A 20,884-nucleotide genomic window follows, 5' to 3' on the forward strand; every position below is an offset into this window, starting at 1 on the left:
ACACCCTTCACAAAAATTAACATGAAACAGATCATAGGTGTAAATATAAACTGCAAAACTATAAAACTCCTGAAAGATGAAATAGGAGAAAACCTAGATGACCTTGGGATGGTGATGATATTTTAGATACATCATCAAAGAAATGATCCATGAAAGAAATAATTTGATAAGCTATATGTAATTAAAATTAAGAAATTCTCTGTGAAAGACCGTATCAAAAGAATTAACAGACAAGTCACAGACTGTGAGAAAATATTTGCAAAAGACACATCTGATAAAGGGTTTTTTAAAAAGATTTTATTTATTTATTTATTTATTTGTTTATTTATTTATTTGAGAGACAGAGCGAGAGAGCATGAGTGGGGTGGAAGGGCAGAGGAAGAAGCAGACTCCCCGCTGAGCAGGGAGCCTGACCCAGGGCTCAATCCCAGGACTCTAAGACTACAACCTGAGCTGAAGGCAGATGCTTAACTGATTAAGCCACCCAGGTGCCCTTGATAAAAGATTATTATTCAAAACACATAAAAAAAACCTCTTAAAATTCAATAGTATGAAAATGGGCCAAAGACACCTCACCAAATAAGATACCCAGATGGCATATAAGCATATAAGAGAATGCTCTACATTAAATATCATCAGGGAACTGAGAATTAAAATAGTTACTGCACACCTGTTAGAATGGCCCAAATCTGGAACGATGGCACCAAATGCTGGTGAGGATGTGGGGCAATAGGAACTCTTACATATCGTTGGTGGTAATGAAAAATGGTATAGTCATTTTGAAAAAATGTTTAGCAGTCTCTTAGAAAACTACCCCTATTCTTGCCATACTATTCAGAAATTATGTTCCTTGGTATTTACCCAAAGAAGTTGAAAATTAATGTCCACACAAAAATCTGTGCATGAATGTTCATTGTAGTTCTATTCACAGTTGCCGAAATTTGGAAGCAACCAAGATGTCCTTCAGTAGGTGAATAGATAAATAAACCATGGTGCATCCAGACAATGGAATATTATTCAGTGCTAAAAAGAGCTATCAAACCATGAAAAACCACGAGGAATCCTAAATGCATATTCCTATGTGAAAGATGGCAGTCTGAAAAAACTGTGTACTATATGATTCCATTTATATGACATTGTGGACAAGACTAATTATGGAGACAATAAAAAGATCACTGGTTGCCAGGGTAGGGAGTTGGAGCAGAGATGAATAGGTGGAGAACAGTGATTTTTAAGACACTGAAAATACTCTGTATATCATAATGATGGATACATGACATTATAGATTCATCCAAACCCATAGAATGTACAAGACCATAAGTGAATCCGAAAGTAAACTATGGGCTTTGGATGATTCTTGGTAAAAGAAAGTGCCAGACTTATAAGTGATATTGATAATGGGGGAGGCTATGCATGTGTGGGGGCAGGGAGTATATGGGAAATATCTGTACCATCTTCTCAATTTTATTGCAAACCTAAAACTGCTCTTAAAAAATAGTCCTTAAAAAAAAATCACATAAACCTTTTTTTTTTTTTTTTTTTTTTAAGAGAGAGAGAGAAGGAAGTGGAGGGGGAGAGGAATAGAAAGAATCTTAAGTAGGCTGTATGCCCAGTATGGAGCCCAAGTTGGGGCTCCATCTCATGACCCTGAGATTATGACCTGAGCTGAAATCAAGAGTGGAACACTTAAGCCCCTGAGCCACCGAGCTGCCCCAAAAGTACTTAATTTTTTATTGTTAAATAGGCTCATTAGGAAAGTCTCATTTGATTTGGGGATAAATTTATATACTAAAATAATAATTATGATCATTATTATTGTTTTGACTATTCGTCCTGAACCATGGTTGCAGTCTCATGCTCATCAGATTCTAAATCCCTGACTCTACATTGGTGATTATATTCTGTGTCAGATTCCTATGGCTGCTATAGCAAATTAGCACAAAGTTAGTGGCTTTAAACAATAAAAATTGATTATCCTACAGTTCTGGAGGTTGAAAATGGGTCTTGAAGAGCCAAAATGAAGGTGTTGGTAAGGCTATGTTCTTTCTGAAGGCTCTAGGAAAGAAAACATTTCCTTGCCTTTTCCAGCTTTTATTTGTTTATTCATCCATTTTAGACAGAAGCAGAGGGAGAAGCAGGCTCCCTGCAAGGAGACTGAGGTGGGACTCGATCCCAGAACCCCAGAATCGCGACCTAAGCCAAAGGCAGACGCTCAACCACTGAGCCACCCAGGTGCCCCTTTTCCAGCTTTTAGAGGCTGCCTACATTCCTTGGTTCATAGCCCCTTTCTCCATCTTGAAAGCACATTACTCCAACCTCTGCACCTCTTGTCATATGTTTTCTCTAACTTTGACCCTTTTTCCTCCCTCTTGTAAGAACCTTTGTGACTACATTGGGCCAACATGAATAATCCAGGATAATCTCCCCATCTCAAATTTCTCTTGCCATGAGGAATGACATAGTCATAAGTTCTGGAGATCAGGACCTGGACATCTTTGGGGGTCCATTATTCTGTGGTCTGAACGGTCTTTTCTATTCTGGGCAATTTACTCCATCTCTAAACCTTAGTTTCCTTACCAGTAAAATAGAGATAATAATATTTTGCCATTAGGAGTTAAAATGAGATGTGAAAATACATTTATATCTAATTCAATAAGGTTTTAAACTTGGAGTTTGGTGAAATTACTAAGCCTGGAGCACAACTATCCAACAGAAATATAATGTGAGCTACAATGTAAGCCACATATATTATCTTACATTTGTTAATAGTTAAAAGATAAAAGGGAATGAGTGAAATACTGGTAGCAAAATATTTTATTTTACCAAATATATCTAAAATATCCAAGACATTATTATTTCAATAGGATGCAAGGGGAAATGGAAGGGGAGGTGGGCAGGGGGTTGGGTGACTGGGTGACAGGCACTGAGTGGGCACTTGACGGAATGAGCACTGGGTGCTATACTATATGTTGGCAAATTGAATTCCAATAAAATATATATATAATTAAAAAGAGGAAAAAATATTTTAAGAAGATGCAATAAAAATTATCAATGAGTTATTTTTTTTGCATTATGTCTTCAAAATATTGCCTTTATTTTACATGTAGAACACAGCTCCATTTGGACTAGTCACATTTTAAGTATTAATCAGTGATATGGGGCTAACAGGTACCGTATTGGCCAGTGCAGGTCTAGTCTAATCACTGTCATTTCTTGGGGCAACAAGTACACTTGTTGGAAGGAAGGAAGTAGTAACTGGGTGACAGGCATTAAGGAGGGCACAAGATGGCACTTGTCCAATGCTAATTCTTCCACTCACAGTGCTCACAGACGGATCTGACTCTTGAAAGGAGTTTATTCATTTACCTAACAAGCTTATTATTATTTACCTTTGCAGTAAGTAATTAAGCAAATTTTTTAGCTAGTGATAAAAGCTGTGAATATAACATCATGGCTTAAAGAGTGACTAGCACTAAAAATGGGACAGAAAGATACCACTTCAGACAGCAAAGAAAGTTCTGAGAAGTGGACAGCTGAACTGAAACCCAAATGATGTGACATCAGCTCAGTGAACTTCCATCCTGGGAAGTCCTAAAAAAAGGAACGTTTGGAGCACTGGGAATAACTGCAAGTGCACAGGCCCCCGACACAGAATGGCATGGGGTGATCAGTGTGGATGGAGAGAGCTGAAGGAAGGGAGGGGGACAGGCAGGAAGGATTCCTTGATAAAACCAGAGAGGGAGGCAGGTGGTCACATAGGTCTGTGCAGGTCAGTGCAGGGCATGTAGACGTCATTGTGCTCCATAGCTCACAGGGACTAAAACTCCATCAGCCTTAGAGTAATAATTAGATTCTTTTTCTCATCACACTGCTTAGTGATTGTTTTTCATGGATTACATAAGCACAGGCAGAGATTTCCCCTTTCTTCAGAACTTTCTATCCCCCCAATTTTGCAAGTGTATACCTGTAGTAACAACACATAAACTCTCAAACAGCTGAGTGATACCAAGACCCTTCTCCTTCCCTAATTGTTCTTTGTGACCTCTTGAATAATCTTTGTTCTGTTTTCCTAGGAAACAGAGTTTAAGGCAAAATTGACCTAATTCCTTTAAAAGGGAAGGAGGTGGAATCTGAGAGCAACAAGAGTGAGGGAAAGGGAAAATGAGTCAAGGAAGGAAGTAGTAACTGGGTGACAGGGATTAAGGAAGGAAGGAAGAAAAGCAAATACCAGGGGATACATTACGAGCTGGCCATGGCCTCTTACAAAACACAGGTGGTTGCTCAGTCATGGGAGATAACTCTGGAACGGCTTTATATAACACTAATGCTACCTGGAATCATTCCTATGGGAGAAGGTGGGCTAAGAATTTATCTACCTTCTTAACAGTCTCCCTGCCTTTCATTGGCCTTAAAGTTTATTAAAGAGGTGCTACTACCCTCGCAGGTAATGTTCTCTGGGTCCTCTAGAAGAACATGAGAAAAGTCAAGAGTCTTCGTGAGACTAGTTGGTTGGACCTAGGCATGTTGCTGGTGTGGTTTCCACTGTGGTGGATATGATGGACGCATGTCACCATTGCCCCCAGGGACGTTGGCAGCATGGGGATGAAGCAGCGCAGCAGTGGCCTAGACCTTCATTAAGCATGTGGCCAACTCTCATGGGCAGCTGAATCTTTGGAAGTATATAAATGTATCTGGTATGCCAGGCTTTCTTCTAAATAGAAGCATAGTTTTGGAGAGGAAGGTAATAAAGTAGTAATAAATATAATAGTAGAGCAAATATAGACTACTTTATAGTTTATAAAGTGGCCATCTCATTTATTCTGAGGTATGAGCTAAAAATCTGAGGTGAGGTATGTGGTATTATCCTCCTTTTTACCAAGAACTTGAGGCCCCAAAATGGTCAAATGCCTCACTACAGTTAAGGGGTATGGTGAGGCTTAAATTATACCCTGTCATCCTGTGCCTTTCAGGAAATGAGATGTTTACTTTCTGAACTATACTAGTGCATTTTCAAAAGAGGGGGAAAATAGTATTATCTTTCAGTTAATTTCTGTAAAATGGGATCAGTGGAGCTCTAGAAAGACTTTCTAAGACAAATTTCTGCCTGACTACCACTGAACCCGGAATTTAACCATTATAGAGTCATTTCACTTCCTCTAAGATTCTCTCTTTTTTTTCTTTTAAAATGCGGGATTCTCCTGGAAGAATTGAGCCATCCAATGATTCATTTTGCAAAGGAGGAGTGCCTCATTTTACTGATGGGCAGGAGGCCAATGAGTTCTAATACTTGGTGGGGCCAGAGGAGGGAGGGGCAAAGTCAGAGAAAGGAGAGACCACTAAAGTCAGATTCGCTGCCTTCATGATGGTACCTTTGGGTCCTTACTCTGACTTTAGGCCTTCTTTGGAATTTGTCCAAACTTCCCCTCCAGAGCAGAGAGTGTCGTAATTGCTTCTGAATAAGATGGTCCAGCCTGCTGAGATTTTTGCTGGGATGCTTTCGAGGAGAGGGGGCTCTGGGGCCTTGTCCCAGATCCACCGAGCTTGCAGGTTTCTGCAGGCAAGTCATGGGTGTAAGCAGCGCTGCTTTGTTACTGGGATTTCCCTGTCGCTGGTCACTCTCATAAAGGAGCTTGAGGCCTTGGAAGGCACAGCATCTTTATTTTTTTTTCTTCCTATCAACTGATATGAAAAATTTGGAAATAGTATTTAAGATATCTGTTCTGGTTTTTACAGACAACCTTTAAATTGACCTCTTTTACTGCTGCCTTCGCCACCTTTCTCTCCCTCTTCCTCATTCAGTAGTCTGCTTTGCTCTGTGGAATCTGAAAGTCAAATTCTATCACAGGCTTTGGAGGTACAGTATCACATTCTCCATTAAAATAGCTAAAATTTATATTTTCATCTTCTCATATATCCCCTAGTTTGCCAAAGTGTTACTCCTTTTCTGGAGTCAGCAAAATGACATCATTTCAGTTGTCTGCTAAGAGTTGCAAAATTGTTGCTTAGCCAAATTGAAAAGAAAGCAAGCAAGCAAGGAAGGAAGAAAAGGGGGGGGGGGGGAGGAGAGAAAAGATGAGTTCTCAGATAATATATACATCCTATAGACTATTTTGTTATTAGAGGCAGAATTTACTGAGAGCTCCAGCAAAGAATGGACACGTTGAGTTGGTGCTGATTGGAAGAGTGAGAATATTTTTATACAAGCTTCAGAAAGCCTAGCATTGACCTGTTTTTATTATTTTTATTGGCTCCCTTGATGATAGACAAACTGGCCTAACCTGGGGCCAACAGAGCCAGCAGGAAATTTAGGTCACGGATAGTTGCATTTTAAAAACTCCAGTTTTTAGAGGCTTCTCAATCATTGTAATTGATTGATGATAACATGGCAAAGAGAGCTCTTAAATCATGAAAGGTGGCCCAGTAAAGACAAACGGCTGGAGATTTTGTTGGATGCACAGTTCCCAACTCCCTATGGTGTTCTGTTCTGCTTTTCCGAAGAAGTAGTTTGTCCCTCATTTCTGCAACTTATGGCCCAGCTGGCCTGTTTACAGAAAACAGCCTCTTAAACTTGGCAGTTCTGTTTGAAGCACAGTGTAACATCATTTCCCAGGAGATGGGGAAGAAAACAGTACAAAAAAAAAGTTTATATCCCTCCTAAAACACATGTGTGTTTTAAACTCAACAGCCATCGAAAGTTGTTCTTTTTGTCTTTCTCTGAAATCAAGGCCTTCGCCTTTCCTGCTAGCCCAAGTGAAGTCGTAACTGAATTAGATGATTTGATAACTCTTGTAAGCTTCTTACAGGTTCCTGCTCTTGCTTTGGATAAATGCTAATCTGTAATAAGAACTCCAAGTAGATAGCTCTGTTCTTCCCAGGATACAGGAAGTGTTGCCTGGTGTAATGGCATTTTTAAAAGATTTTATTGAAGTAAAATGTCATACACAAAAGTACAGCTCAATGAATTTTTACTAACTGAAGACATCTGTGAAATCAGCGCCCAGATCAAGAAACAAGAGTATTACCAGCAACCGTGGAAGCCCCTGCTTTTGCTGCCTCCCGGTGACTCCCTCCTTCCGATGGACAGGGACTTCTAAAAACATAGATTAGTTTTCCCTGGTTTTTGTATTTTACATAAATGGAATCATACAATATGGCCTTTTTCTCTGGCCTTTTTCATTCAACACTGTATTTGTGAGAGTCAACCATTTGTTGTTTTAGGAGAGTGTGGATCACTCTTTATAGTTGCGATGTAGTAGTATTCCGCTGTGTGACCATGCCATGACTTTTCTGTGATGGCATTTTTAGTGGGAGAGAATGTTTGTAGGAGCTGTTTCACTGCCTCTGAGGACTTCATCATTTTTCAGTGCCGAGGGGTCATTCGCTCCACAGACACAGAATGCCAGCTAGCGGCAAGTGGCCCTTACAGGGATAAATTCGGGCAAACACATTCATACTTTGAAATTAGACTCTCTGGGCCACTTTACACTGCCTATTCTTTCTATGAAGCCTTTTCGATACACTCTCTTAACTTTTTCATGCATCACTCATGCCATCATTTTGCTCACTCCAGAATCCTTCGTTTCATGCTGGTCCCCTTTCTCACCATCCCGAGCTTAGACATCCCCCTTTCTGAAATACTTACATCTGTCCCCTTCTTATCCTCCAATCCCACCCTCTCCGTCATCTCCTTTGAATCACCTCCTTTTACTCTGAACTTCCTTCCAAAAACATTGGAATAATTCTACGTTCATCTCTTCTCTCACACGGTGTATTCAGTCCATCAGCAAATTGTGCTGGATTTGGCTTCACAGTATTTCTGGACTCCACCAATCCACACCACCTGCAATGTGCCAACTGCAGAGCAAGCCTCATAACTTAGGTTACTGATTGGCTCCTAACCGTCTCCCTGCTTCTGTCCTGGCCCGTCACACTCTGTTCTCTTCGCCACACCCTGCACGATAGCCTTTTACAACACCTTTCTGATTTATACCATTCCTTTGCTTCATCTGGAAAGGAAAGCAGCAGTTCTAACAGCGGGCCGCGTGGCTCTGAGTCATCTGTGTTCTTCTCTGCCCCATCTTACCACCTTCCCATTTCTCTTGTGAAAGGAACTGAGCCTGTCCATACTAAGGTCTACATCATTAATCTACCACTTTCTGCTGTTCCTCATCTAAAGCCCACGCTGTAGCCCCGATCTACTGTCTTTAATTCAGCAGCCCCCGGAGACCACTCCTGCCATCTTTGGTGACTTCAGCATCTGATTCATTTTTTTGCGTATCTCTCCAGTGCATCCTGTCCTTTTCTTCACGTAGTTGCAGATACATGTGGAAAGCTAGGCTGTTTGTGCAGGATACCCTGGGTTAACAGCTACACAGAATCGGAGGTCTTGCCCGGTGGTCTGGCTGCCCTGGGTGCCCACCAGCTGTCACAGGGCTTGGAGTGGGAGGTAAACATGGCATGTGACACCCTAAATGAGAAATACTGCTTTAACATTTGTGGCCAGAACTACATATCCCTCTACCAGAGGAATTTAAACCTGGAATGAGGTTCTGGAGCCTGTCCTGTACCTTTTTGGGAGATTTTAAGGAGTTGCAAGTCAGTAAATCACCTGTGACTTATCTCATCTGCTGGGTTCCCTTGATGATTTGTTTTAGTCAGAATCCTGGTATCATACTCGGTCTCAAGGGTTTGGATTTGCTTTCCCCATAAACTCAGGATTCCCTGTGACCAGGAAACCCTGGAGGAGGAGATGCATAGTAGCCAGATACAGGTTCTAGAGAAAGACAGTCCTGAGTTGGATCCCAATTCAGCTGTTCACTAGCTGCTGTCCTTGACAAGCAACCTTTCTCATCCTCATTTTCTGCCCCTGAAATAATCATGCCTGTGTTACAGAGTAATCAGGAAGATTAAATGAGATAATCTATAATTACATCTTTGTAAGTGTTCATTTCTCTTATTCTGGGGTCAGCTGCTTCATTATAGAGGTAATGTTCAAAGGAGTGAATTAAGTGCTGGAGATAGCTTTTGGAATAAGACGTGATTCTTGCCACCAAGGATTATTCAGTCCTAGAAGGGAGCTAGACATAAATAATTCAATTCAGTGTGATAGAGCCATGGTAGAGGGAAAAAGAGGCTTCTCCAGGATCACAGTAGGCACATTTTACACATCTAGGGAAGCTCTGAGGAGATGACGCTTGAGTTGAATCATGAAACCAGTTAGAGAAGAGGGAAGAGAACATTCTAGGCAGAGAGATAAACACAGAGGCAAATGCTAGTAGTTCAGCAAAGCTGAAGAATCACCTGTAAGGAAAGTATTCATGATGGGCGAGGCTGAACAGATATGTGGGCTATGAAGGTAAAGACAAAACAGAACTGTGCATGTTATATTAAAGGCGTGATCTTGAAGGCAGTAGAAAGCATAACATAATTTTAAAAAGATTAAATTTTTGGTTTAAAATGAGATAAATCATGGCTAGAGATAATGGTAGTTACAATTTAGGGCATCGAGGAAGGAACAGAGAAGAGGAGACGGAGATAAAAAGTCATGAGGACTTGGTGGCTGATTCGATGTGGCAGGGACAAGAGAGAGCTTCAGTAGAGCGCAGGGTTCCATCTTGGTCAAATGGAAGAAGAGTGGCACCACAAAACAGGATAGGGAATGCAGAAGAAAGAGCAGATTTGGCAGTAAAAACCTTCATTTCAAAAAACAAAAAACAAACAAACAAAAAACCTTCATTTCACTTTTACATATGTTGAGTTAAATTTGCAGATGAGGGGCACCTGGGTGGTGCAGTCACTTAACCATCTGTCTCTTGATTTTTCACTTGGGTTGTGATCTTGGAGTCATGAGATCGAGCCGAGTCAGGCTCCACAATCAGCGAGGAGTCTGCTTAAGACTCTCTGCTCTGGGGATCCCTGGGTGGCGCAGCAGTTTGGCACCTGCCTTTGGCCCAGGGCGCGATCCTGGAGACCCGGGATCGAGTCCCACGTCGGGCTCCCGGTGCATGGAGCCTGCTTCTCCCTCTGCCTGTGTCTCTGCCTCTCTCTCTCTCTCTCTCTCTCTCTCTCTGTGACTATCATAAATAAATAAAAATTAAAAAAAAAAACCCTCTCTACTCTACCTCTGCCCCTCGCATCGGTGTACTGCCTCTTTAAAATAAACAAATAAATCTTTTTAAAAAATGTGTAGATGAGATATATAAGTGGAAAAGTCCAACAGACAGTTGACTTTATGGGTAGGGAACAGAGAAAAGAGATTTGGTTGGAGATACAGATTTATGAGTTATATTAGTATCCAGATTAAGGTGAGAAACTGAAGGAATCTAGGATTACAGTGACTCCACCAGGATATTTCATTTCCTATACACACAGCTGTCTGGAAGTTGTTAGGTGATCCTGTCCAGATGCCACTCAAATGTGGTCCACGGACCAGCAGCCTTGGTATCACCTGAGAACTTGTAGGACGTACAGAATCTTCGGGCCCTATCCCAAACCTAGCGAATCAGCATCTGTGCTCAACAGGTAATCCACAGGCACATTACATTTTTAGAAGCTCTGATTTAAAGAAGCACACTGCTCTGCTTTCCTCCCAAAGAACACAGTTGAAGCAATCCTGCCACTACTTTATCTGCGTTTTAGCCACAAGGAGGGGAAAAGAGAGTAGAAAATGATGAGCTTTCTTTTTAAGTTGGTGATCATTGGTATTTACCATATTAGAAATTAAAACTGAGAAAATTCTAATTTATTTCTAATTCCTTTAAAAGTAACCTGTTACATGCTAACGTAAATATTTTTATGAAAAATAACTATATTTCCAAAACAAAAAAGAGTAAGCAAGAATGGCATTGGTTTGTATTTTTGCAAATCTCTTTAATGTCTCACTGAGCAGAAAACAGCTGGATCTTCATATTTGCCTCCTCACTCAGTACGCTGCCATATGTTGTTTTGGTTGAAGGTTATGAAGAAAATCCAGCCTCGTGCAGATACATAGTTGGAAAAGGGAGGGATATTTTGATACAAACAAACAGTGATTTCTTAAGGGTAAATTGTAATGTGGAATCTGAAACCATATCACTGAGCTTTTTGTGCTCTTTTACATTAAAATCCACTGGTCTACCATGTATTTTGGATAGATCTTCCGTCTATTCTTGATTTCTTACATCATATCTTGGTCATTTGCAATATTGGCTCACTGAGTTATATAGATCTTCCAAATGTTGACACAATTCATTATGCAATTGAAAATAATCACATTTTTAATGTCACCATTGATCTCATCAGAAAAATGTTTAAGTACAGAGAATCTGCCAGTGGCCGACATAAGTTTTCCAAAATTTGAATTTTTGTTTAAAAGCCAGAATTTTATCATTGGCAATAAATATGTCAGTTGTTTTTCTTGAAGGAACAAGATTACTTTGTTCATTTTTGAGAAAATGTTTGCCAAATATCTGAGTCTTAATAATAGCAATTTCTCTGTCATTCTTTCAAGTAACAATGGTTTTACATGACAGAAATAATTAGTTCAGTTCACAACCCAAATAATTGCATAGATGTTTTTCTTTGAGTTAACCATTGTGCTTTAGGATAGCGGAGAAATGCTTTATGCATAGTTCCTACTTTGTTACACAACATATTAAAGAGACATTCATTTAAGGCTTGAGGTTTTGTAAGATTAATAATTTTTACTGGTTCATCAATGGCATTCTTACGTGAATTAGGCTTTTAAGAAATTCCATCTGTGGATACATAGTATAATGGTAAAGAGTACAGTGACTGCTAGCATAGTTTGGAGCCATTCTCTTTGTTCAGTTAAGACACCAGCAATCTACCTACCGTTATTTTTGTGCTATTAGTGAGAATGTCAACACAGTAATGTGAAAAAGGCAAAGAATGTTCTAGTAGCATTAAAAAAATAGTTTTGACATCCTGAAAAGACCACCGGGATCTTGGGTCTATAGACCACATCTTGAAAACCACTGTCTTAATGATTATTCGGAGCTTGGTGAATATTAGCTTATATGATACTGCATGGTTTTGGACTAATTCTAGAAAAAAAATTGTTAAGTAGCAAATTTTAAATTTGGTGTGTCTCTCTGCTCTCCCTTTTTGCGATACCCCTGAAGGCACTCCCCAGCACTGTCCCTTTGGGACAGATGGGATGAGTACCGCCGAGGTACCTATTCATGCTTGCTCTGTTTGCTTAATTAGTCCTTTGGCAAGTATTGATGGGGCCTTGCCATGTACCAGGTTCTTTGGGCTCTGGGTCCTGATGCGGAGCTTGTCATGCCCTCCCTCACAAAACCACTTGTATTCATTTCCTATTGCTTTTGTAGTGAAGCAAAACAAATCTAGAAGCTTAAAACAGCATAAATGTACCATCTTACACTCTGTAGGTCAGAAGTCCAACACCCGTCTCACTAGACAAAAATTGAGGTGTTGAGAGGGCACCTGGGCGGTTCAGTCAGTTAAATGTCTGCTTTCGGTTCAGGCATGATCCTGGGGTCCTGGGATGGAGCCCCATGTTGGGGGTCCCTGCTCGGTGGGGAGCCTGCTTCTCTTCTTCTGCCCCTCCCACTGCTTGTGCGAGCACACGCTCTCGCTGTCTCTCTCTCTCTCTCAAATAAATAAATAAGCAAAATCATTTTTAAAAAATCGAGATGTTGGCAGTGCTGCATTCCTTTTTGGAGGCTCTAGGGGAGCATGTATCTTCTCCCATTTTCTGGTCTAGACACCCCTGTGTTCCTTGGCTTGTGGCCCCCTTCCTCCACCTTCAAAGCTGGCAGCATTGCGCTTCTCTCTGACCATAACCAGGACAGGGTCTCTACGTTAGGGATTCTTGTGAGTAGACTGGGCCCACCAGGTCATGCAGGATAATCTCCGTCACAAGATCTGTAACCACAATCACATTGGCAAAGTCTGCCGTATTTGCTTATAACATATTCATATTCTGGGGGTTAGAGTGTGGGCCTTTTTCAAGGGTCATTACCTACCAAACACTCTTAGTAAGTGTATGTTAAATAGTTGCTGAAGGAATGAAAAAAGGTTCTTATCCTATTGGTCGTTTCCCAGAACTTTGCTCCTCCCTGAGATGATAGTCGATGGTGTAAGACTCAGTTGAATTACCATCTCTTCCAGGACTTGGTGTCCCTCTGGTGTGTTTCCACAGGGGACAAAAACATCTAAAGGACTTACTGCATCTCCCCTACTGTTACCCCTGCTCACCTGTAAGCTCCTGGAGTCTTGTGTCTTGCCTTGTTCTTTGTATGCCCAGAGTGTAGCCTGGTGCCTGGCCCTTAGTATGTACCCAGTAAACATTTGTTGAAGAATTCAGGAGTGCATCAGTGAATTAGCCCCACATATACCAAGGTACGTTGGTGCATTTTTGCATTTTGCCTGAGGGCATATATAGAATTTCCCCCAAAGAAGCAGAGTGGCCTTAATCCTGGGAATTTAAAGGATGACGAGGAAGGCAAGTGAGGTTTTGGGGCCAAAGAGCCTTCGACACTCCCTCCCCTCGCTGGCAGCACTCCATAAGCCTGTGAGCAGAGACTGAGCTGAACCTTGGAGGAGCTGCAGAGATGGGTTCTCCAGCAGCCCGGTAGAGTGGCTTCGAGTTTCACTGAGGGCCTGCAGGCGACCCCTCAGAGGAGCAGGTGCGGAACGAGCCCTGCCTTGCTGGGCAGCCACCAGGAAGATGGCCTGTTGGCCCCTCAGGCCCGCAGACGTAGCCAGCATAGAGCCCGACTCTGACTTCACCGAGGTGCTTTAATTCAGCCAAAAAAAAAAAAAAAAAAGGGCTTTTCTAAAGACAACATGCATTTTACAGAGAGCCTTTTGTATGGAGTTACTGGGGACTTATTCAAAAATAACATGAGCTCCAGACTGCAGAATTAAAAAAAAAAAAGTTTCTGTCACTGTAGACACAGCTCTGGTTTTCCACCTCCTACTGGTTGGCCCGTTTATATCAAAATGAATGAGAAACTTAATCCCTGGTACTTTATAAAGAAGTCTTTTTTTTTTTTTTTTTGCTTTGGTTGTGGTTTGCTCTGTGTGTGCTTTTTTCATGGCAGTGTTTAATAATGTTTATATTGCCTTTAACCTTTGACTAACTTTGCAGTTAAGTTCCCAGATGCGGTGTCACATCCACCACTCGCAGGCTGCTCCTCCCTCCTTTGAGACTATGAGCTTCTTATTCCTAGAAGGTCTCTCGATCCCCACCGCTCCTCTTAATCTCTCCTACCGGCTAAGCAGGGAGTCCAGGGGGTAGTAGGCAGTAGTGGTGGCAGGCATTTAATATTTATTGGAGGCTGTGCACCAGGCACTGTGCTTTGTGATTTACTTCTGTTATTAGCTCTCGAGAGCAACCTTATGTTGTCTGGCCTCAAATGTAAGGTAAAGTGTTTTCCCCAAAATCAACCCTCAGGAAACAGGGAGTTCTTTTACATTTGGGTCCTTACAAAGACTGCCCCATTGTGGGGACTCCTGTCTTATAAACCACGAAGTAGTTTGAGTAATTGCCCCAATATGAAAATGAGTACCTGAGGGGTTACTTAATACACAGACATTTGTGGTATTTTGTCCACTTTACAGGTGACGAAACTGAGTCGTGGAGAAGTTAAGTTGCCCGAGTTCACACAACTTATTAAGGGCTACAGCCAGTTCCCAGGCAGATAATTTTACTCCTGTAGCCTCATTATATATCCTTCCCAGATTCTTTCAGCCTTAAAAAGGTTTCAATCTAGGTCGTTTCCTTCTTCTCATTGAGGCTTCATTCTAAGAGTAGAGTGTTGGAAAATGGAAATACATCCAGTCTGGAGTCATGCTTTTGTGGAGAGTACTAGGGGGGGGTGTCTAGTTGGCTTTTTAAGCCAAAGTGTGTAGGATTCCCTCCTGTTCATCCTTGCCAGACGATCCCCCAGCCTCCCTTTGCTGTTGCCCGGAAGTTCATTGCTTCCAGTTGGTCCCTTAACTTGGCTGATGGCTCCATTTGTGAGGAGTTCTGATGCTATCAGCTGGAACAGTCTTTCCTGGAATTTTCAGTCCGACAGGAGATCCCAAAGTACCTGGATTTGTCTCTTCTTATCTTCCCTTCCCTCAACTTTGCTTCCTCTCTCCTCCCCTCCCCATCTTGCCAATAAATATTTTAGTCTAGATTATTTTTAGATGTATAGAAAAGTTGTCAAGATAGTACAGGGAGTTCCGTATATCTCTCACCTTATTGTTAAAATCTTACAATACTGTCATACATTTGTCAAAATGAAGAAGCCAATATTGGTTCACTATTAACTATAGACTCCAGACTTTATTCTGATTTCACTATTCCCCTCCCCTGCCCCTCATGCTCTTCCTCTGTCCCAGGATCCCATTACATTTTGTCATTAGTCACATCTGGCGTGTGCTACTTTTTTAGTCTTCCCTTATTTTTTATGACTTGACAGTTTCAAGGAGTACTAGTTAGGCATTTTGTAGAATGTTCCTTCATTAGGATATATCTGTTATTTTTGTTGTGGGAATATGGGATTGGGAGAAACATACCACAAAAGTGAAGTGCCATTCTCATCACCTCATATCAAGGATGCATGATATCATTTGACTTATCACTGGTGATGTTAATGTTGATATTCTAAGATAAAATTCTCCTCCCTCCTTTTTCCATACACAGTTTTTTAGAAGCAAGTCATTATGTGCAGCTCACACTCAAGAAGTGGGGGCATTAAACTCTACCTCCATTAGTGGACAATATTTATGTAAGTTATTTGGAATTCTTCTGAAAGGAACATTTATCTCTTCTCCTACATTTATTTATTTATCCATTCATTCATTCAATCACTTATTTATATCAGTATGGGGCGAAGCACATTTGTTTGTCTTGGGGTTATAATCCGTTACTATTTTATTTTCTTATGCAAATTGTTTCAGCTTTGCCCACTGGAAGGCCTTCCAGTTGTTTCCTGTGTCCTGTTGACATTACCCATCCTTTTGTTTTTTAAGGACTGACTTACTTTCCATCACAACAAGATCTTCCAATTTCTTCTTATGTTTCCCCTGTCTCATTCCTAGAATTGGCCATTTCTCTGAGAATCCCTGATTCCTTTTATTTGCAAATGACATTAGAAACCAAGATCTGACTACTGGGTGTGCTCATTGCTACCAGGGTGTCATTACTTCAAGATCCTCTCGGTGGCAGAACTAGGAAATAGATGTATGTATATCAGCCCATGTCATACAAATACCTATGATATTTCCATATTTACATTTGTTTCTGCAGTAAAACTTTTCTTTTCTGAGCATTTATATTTTTCTGTGTAGCCAACAATGAAATGTGATTCACTGCTACAGTCACCAATGGTAATGGCCATCTTCTGGTCAGATCATGTCATTTTAGAGACGAAGAGATCCTGAGAAGTTTACTGGAATCCTATGAAGTTAAGGAGCTAGTTAGTGGTACAGACAAGTTTGGAATCTGGGCATTTGAAATGGAGTCTTTATTTCCACAACATCTCATGCCTATTTAAGACTTATCAGTATTCTTGGCTTTGTATTCAACTCAATAATTAGCTTTTGGGAATGCTTTAAGCAGATTAGAATGTAATTTTATAAATAAATTTATACATTATATAAATTAGAATTAATTTTATAAAATTACAAATTTTATAAATGTGCAGAGCTATTACCTAGCTGACAGAGGTCTGCTAGAGGGTCACTAATGAGGGAGTTTGTTCTCCAGGAAAAATATTAGATCAACAACTTGAATATGATGCTTACTTGAATATGATGGCCAGATGTTAGTGGACGAATCTTTTCAAATGATTATGATGATCATTCTATCATATTTTACTTTTTGTGACTATCTTTTAAAAAATCCTTTTGGGGGATCCCTGGGTGGCGCAGCGGTTTAGCGCCTGCCTTTGGCCCAGGGCGCGATCCTGGAGACCCGGGATCGAATCCCACGTCGGGCTCTCGGTGCATGGAGCCTGCTTCTCCCTCTGCCTGTGTCTCTGCCTCTCTCTCTTTCTCTCTGTGTGACTATCATAAATAAATAAAATTAAAAAAAAAAAGTTTAAAAAATCCTTTTGGTCTAGGAAGAGAATCAATCATAGGGCTCCTATAGGATACTTGATGTACATACCTGGTTTTTAGAAATGGGATATAAAGCAATGAAGGAATCTGCTTAATGTTATCCAAAATGTTGGTGATAGGGTAAAAAGGAAAAATGAGAGCTGCAGCCCCCACGGCCTCACTTCTAACAGGCCAACCACACAGCTCCTTTATTTTAAATTGCTCTTGGCAGCTTGTAAAACAAAGAATACTTAAATGTTTTTCTCCAGAGACTCCTGAGGCGGTAGGACAGTCCTAGGATGACTTCAAACGTTTCAGCCATTTCCTTTGAGAAGTGGGTGTGTTTACACTTGGTAAATCGTGTCTTGTCACCATGTAACAGTAAAATCTTCCTGTTCTTTTCCATCTGTACCTATTCATTCCAGAGACTTATCATTTTGTTTTTGTTTGGTGCATTGTGAACATCCAAGACTTTTAGTGGAAATAAATGGTAACAGCTGTTTTTCATGTACTAAATAATATAATTGTGAACCTTAACCTTGAGATGATATATCCAAATTTTTCCAGGTGTGGAAATGACTTGACTAGAAAAGTTCGTTTTGGGGTAGTCATCCCAATACAGAATCACATCCAGCTGCTTGCCATCAACTTCATTCAAAGAGCATTTCTATAGGCCTTTTTTTTTTTTAATTCCAACACTCCCTTCTTAACTTTGCCTTTCCTCTTTAAAATAGTGTATTTTCATACACATAAACATACCCACACCCTACAGTCTCATCTTCCTCGTTTCCTGCTTTATTCCTCTCCATAGCCCTTATCACCATCTACTATATTATATATTTTGCTTCTTTAGCTTTTTAATTATCTGCTTCACCCAACTAGAATGTAAGCTCTTTGAGAGCAAGGGATTTGTTTTGTTCACTGCTGTATCCCTAGACCCAGTATAGTACCTGGATCATAGTAGGTACTCAATGAACCCTTCTAAATGAATGACATGAAAGTTGCAGTTATAATCATTTGGTCCCTGATTTTAATATAAATACAAATAGTTGAGTTTTATTTTATAGGATTATTTTATCTTATAAGTGAAATAAAATGCATACTTATTTTTTATTTTTAAAGATTTTATTTTTTTTTTTAATTTTTATTTATTTATGATAGTCACAGAGAGAGAGAGAGGCAGAGACACAGGCAGAGGGAGAAGCAGGCTCCATGCACCGGGAGCCTGATGTGGGATTCGATCCCGGGTCTCCAGGATCGCGCCCTGGGCCAAAGGCAGGCGCCAAACCGCTGCGCCACCCAGGGATCCCTTAAAGATTTTATTTATTCACTCATGAGAGACACACACACACACAGAGAGAGAGAGAGAGAGAGGTGCAGAGACACAGGCAGAGGGAGAAGCAGGCTCCAGGCAGGGAGCCTGACACGGGACTTGATCCCAGAATTCCAGAATCATGCCCTGGGCCGAAGGCAGGCACTTAACCGCTGAGCCACCCAGGGATCCCCTAAGATAGATACTTATTTATTTATTTATTTATTTATTTATTTATTTATTTATTTTTAAATTTTTATTTATTTATGATAGTCACAGAGAGAGAGAGAGAGAGAGGCAGAGACATAGGCAGAGGGAGAAGCAGGCTCCATGCACCGGGAGCCCGATGTGGGTTTCGATCCCGGGTCTCCAGGATCACGCCCTGGGCCAAAGGCAAGCACCAAACCACTGCGCCACCCAGGGATCCCTAAGATACATATTTAAAATGAGAATTTATTCACCAAAAATCTCAGAATTTGTATGAGACATGGTATAGTTACTTAGACGTTATACAGTTACTCCAGAAATGCAATGCTCTTATCACATGCAAGGAATTTTGAAATTAGTGGAAGAACTAAAAGGAAACATTTTTTTAAGTTGTTTTTTAAAAAGATTTTATTTATTTATTCATGAGAGACACAGGCAGAGGGAGAAGCAGGCTCCATGCAGGGAGCCCAATGTGGGACTCAATCCCAGGACCCTGGGATCACCACCTGAGCCAAAGGCCGACGCTCAACCACTGAGCCACCCAGGAGCCCCCCTTTTTAAGTTTTAAAGTAAATTACCTTCAGATTCACCCAAAGATATCTTGAGCCCTACGTGATATTGCCTAGTTTGATCCCTTAGTCTGTTCACCAGGGTTAGCAGAAAATGATTGTTCATTGTTATAACAAAAAAAACTATGATCCAGTAATCACACTATTGGATATTTACCCAAACAATACAAAAGCACTAATTTGAAAGGATATATGCACCCTTATATTTATTGCAGCATTATTTACAATAGCCAAATTATGGAAGCAGCCCAAGTGTTCCTCAAAAGATGAATGGATAAAGAAGTCATGTATATATACAACAGAATATTACTCAGCCATAAAAAAGAATGAAATTTTACCATTTGCAATGACATGGATGGAACTAGAGAGTATTTTTATGCTAAGCAAAGTGAGTCAGTCAGAGAAAGACAAATACCATATGATTCTATTCAGATGTGGACTTTAAGAAACAAAACACAGGAAAAAAAAAAAAAAAAGAAAACCGAAAAACCAGAGTCTAACTATAGAGAACAAACTGATGTTTCCTGAGGGGATGTGGGTGAAATAGGTGGTGGAGATTAAGGAGTGCATTTTTCATGATAAGCACTGAGTAATGTATAAAATTCTTGAATTACTGCTTTGTACTCCTGAAACTAACACTGTTTGTTAACTGTATTGGAATTGAAATTTAAAAATTTTAAAAATAAATTAAAATTAAAACAAACTTGATTTTTAAAATAAAATCTATTCTGATATTTGCCAAAATGGAGAATATGAAAAAGAATATACTGTGAAATTGTAGGGAATTCCTCCAAAAGAATGTCAGCATTTGTTTGGATATATAGATGCTGACATGTTTTTATGTCATATCACTTTAAATATGTCATTTTTAAATCATATTGCTTAAAAATACATTTTTAAAATTTAAAACCTCTGGTATCTGAAGTACTTCACACTTACTAAACTAGTGGGCTCTTATTAATTTCAGCAATATGTAAGAGAATGTAAAAGTGTCTACAGCTTCATTAGTTGTGTTATAAACTAGATCACACCAGTCATCCTACTGCCAAATTTCTTGCAGCATTCTCTCCAGGACAAGAAACAGACAAATAAAAAGCAGTCTAGTCGGTGAACATCACAAACTTGTTTGCAAGCTATCTTTGGACTGGTGCAGGACATTAATCACATCTTTGTACAAGAATGACCTATTTTCCTATTACCACCTTTAATTTCAGAGCATTGGGGAGTCGACAATGTCTGTTGTGTTAAATCAGCTGCTGCCCATGATTAAGCCTTTGAACCAGAGGACCAAGGATGACTACAGCCCTGAAGAGCTGTTGATCCTCCTGATATATGTTTACTCTGTCAGTGGAGAGTTCACAGTGGACAAAGATCTGGGAGAAGCTGATGAAAAAGTGAAGGAAGCATTGGCTCGGGTCTTTTGTGAAGAATCTGAGTTGTCACCTTTGCTACAAAAAATCACAGGTGGGTGTTTAATAAAAAATACAGGACGTAAACATCACTGATACTGAAAAGGTTTAAAAGTAAAGGCATTTTAGGAAGAGGATGTAACCATCTTCTTTGGAGTTGTTTGGAATTTTATGAGGCCTGATGAATGCTAGACAGCCTTTAGGATTAGAGGTTTTCTTTGTAGGTTTTTTTCCCCCCAGTTGTAGTGAAATTGCCTTCTAGTTGCTCGTCGAAGATCCTATTTTTAGAGCCTTGTTAAAATAGCAAAAGTCTCACAGGGTGTAATATC

At 40.3% G+C, this 20,884-nt stretch overlaps 1 protein-coding gene across 4 annotated transcripts in view; it reads left to right on the plus strand.

The window, feature by feature from the left end:
- SCFD2 (sec1 family domain containing 2) overlaps positions 1-20,884 on the plus strand; it is a 434,949-nt gene that overhangs the window by 181,485 nt on the left and 232,580 nt on the right. For all 4 annotated transcript variants that reach the window (XM_072748999.1, XM_026016506.2, XM_026016507.2 and 1 more), the window contains exon 5: positions 20,361-20,610. In XM_072748999.1, the coding sequence (XP_072605100.1) occupies positions 20,361-20,610 (250 nt within the window). The remainder of the gene's footprint in view (positions 1-20,360; positions 20,611-20,884) is intronic.

The sequence above is a fragment of the Vulpes vulpes genome, chromosome 2, assembly GCF_048418805.1.
Source record: "Vulpes vulpes isolate BD-2025 chromosome 2, VulVul3, whole genome shotgun sequence".
NCBI lineage: Eukaryota > Metazoa > Chordata > Mammalia > Carnivora > Canidae > Vulpes > Vulpes vulpes.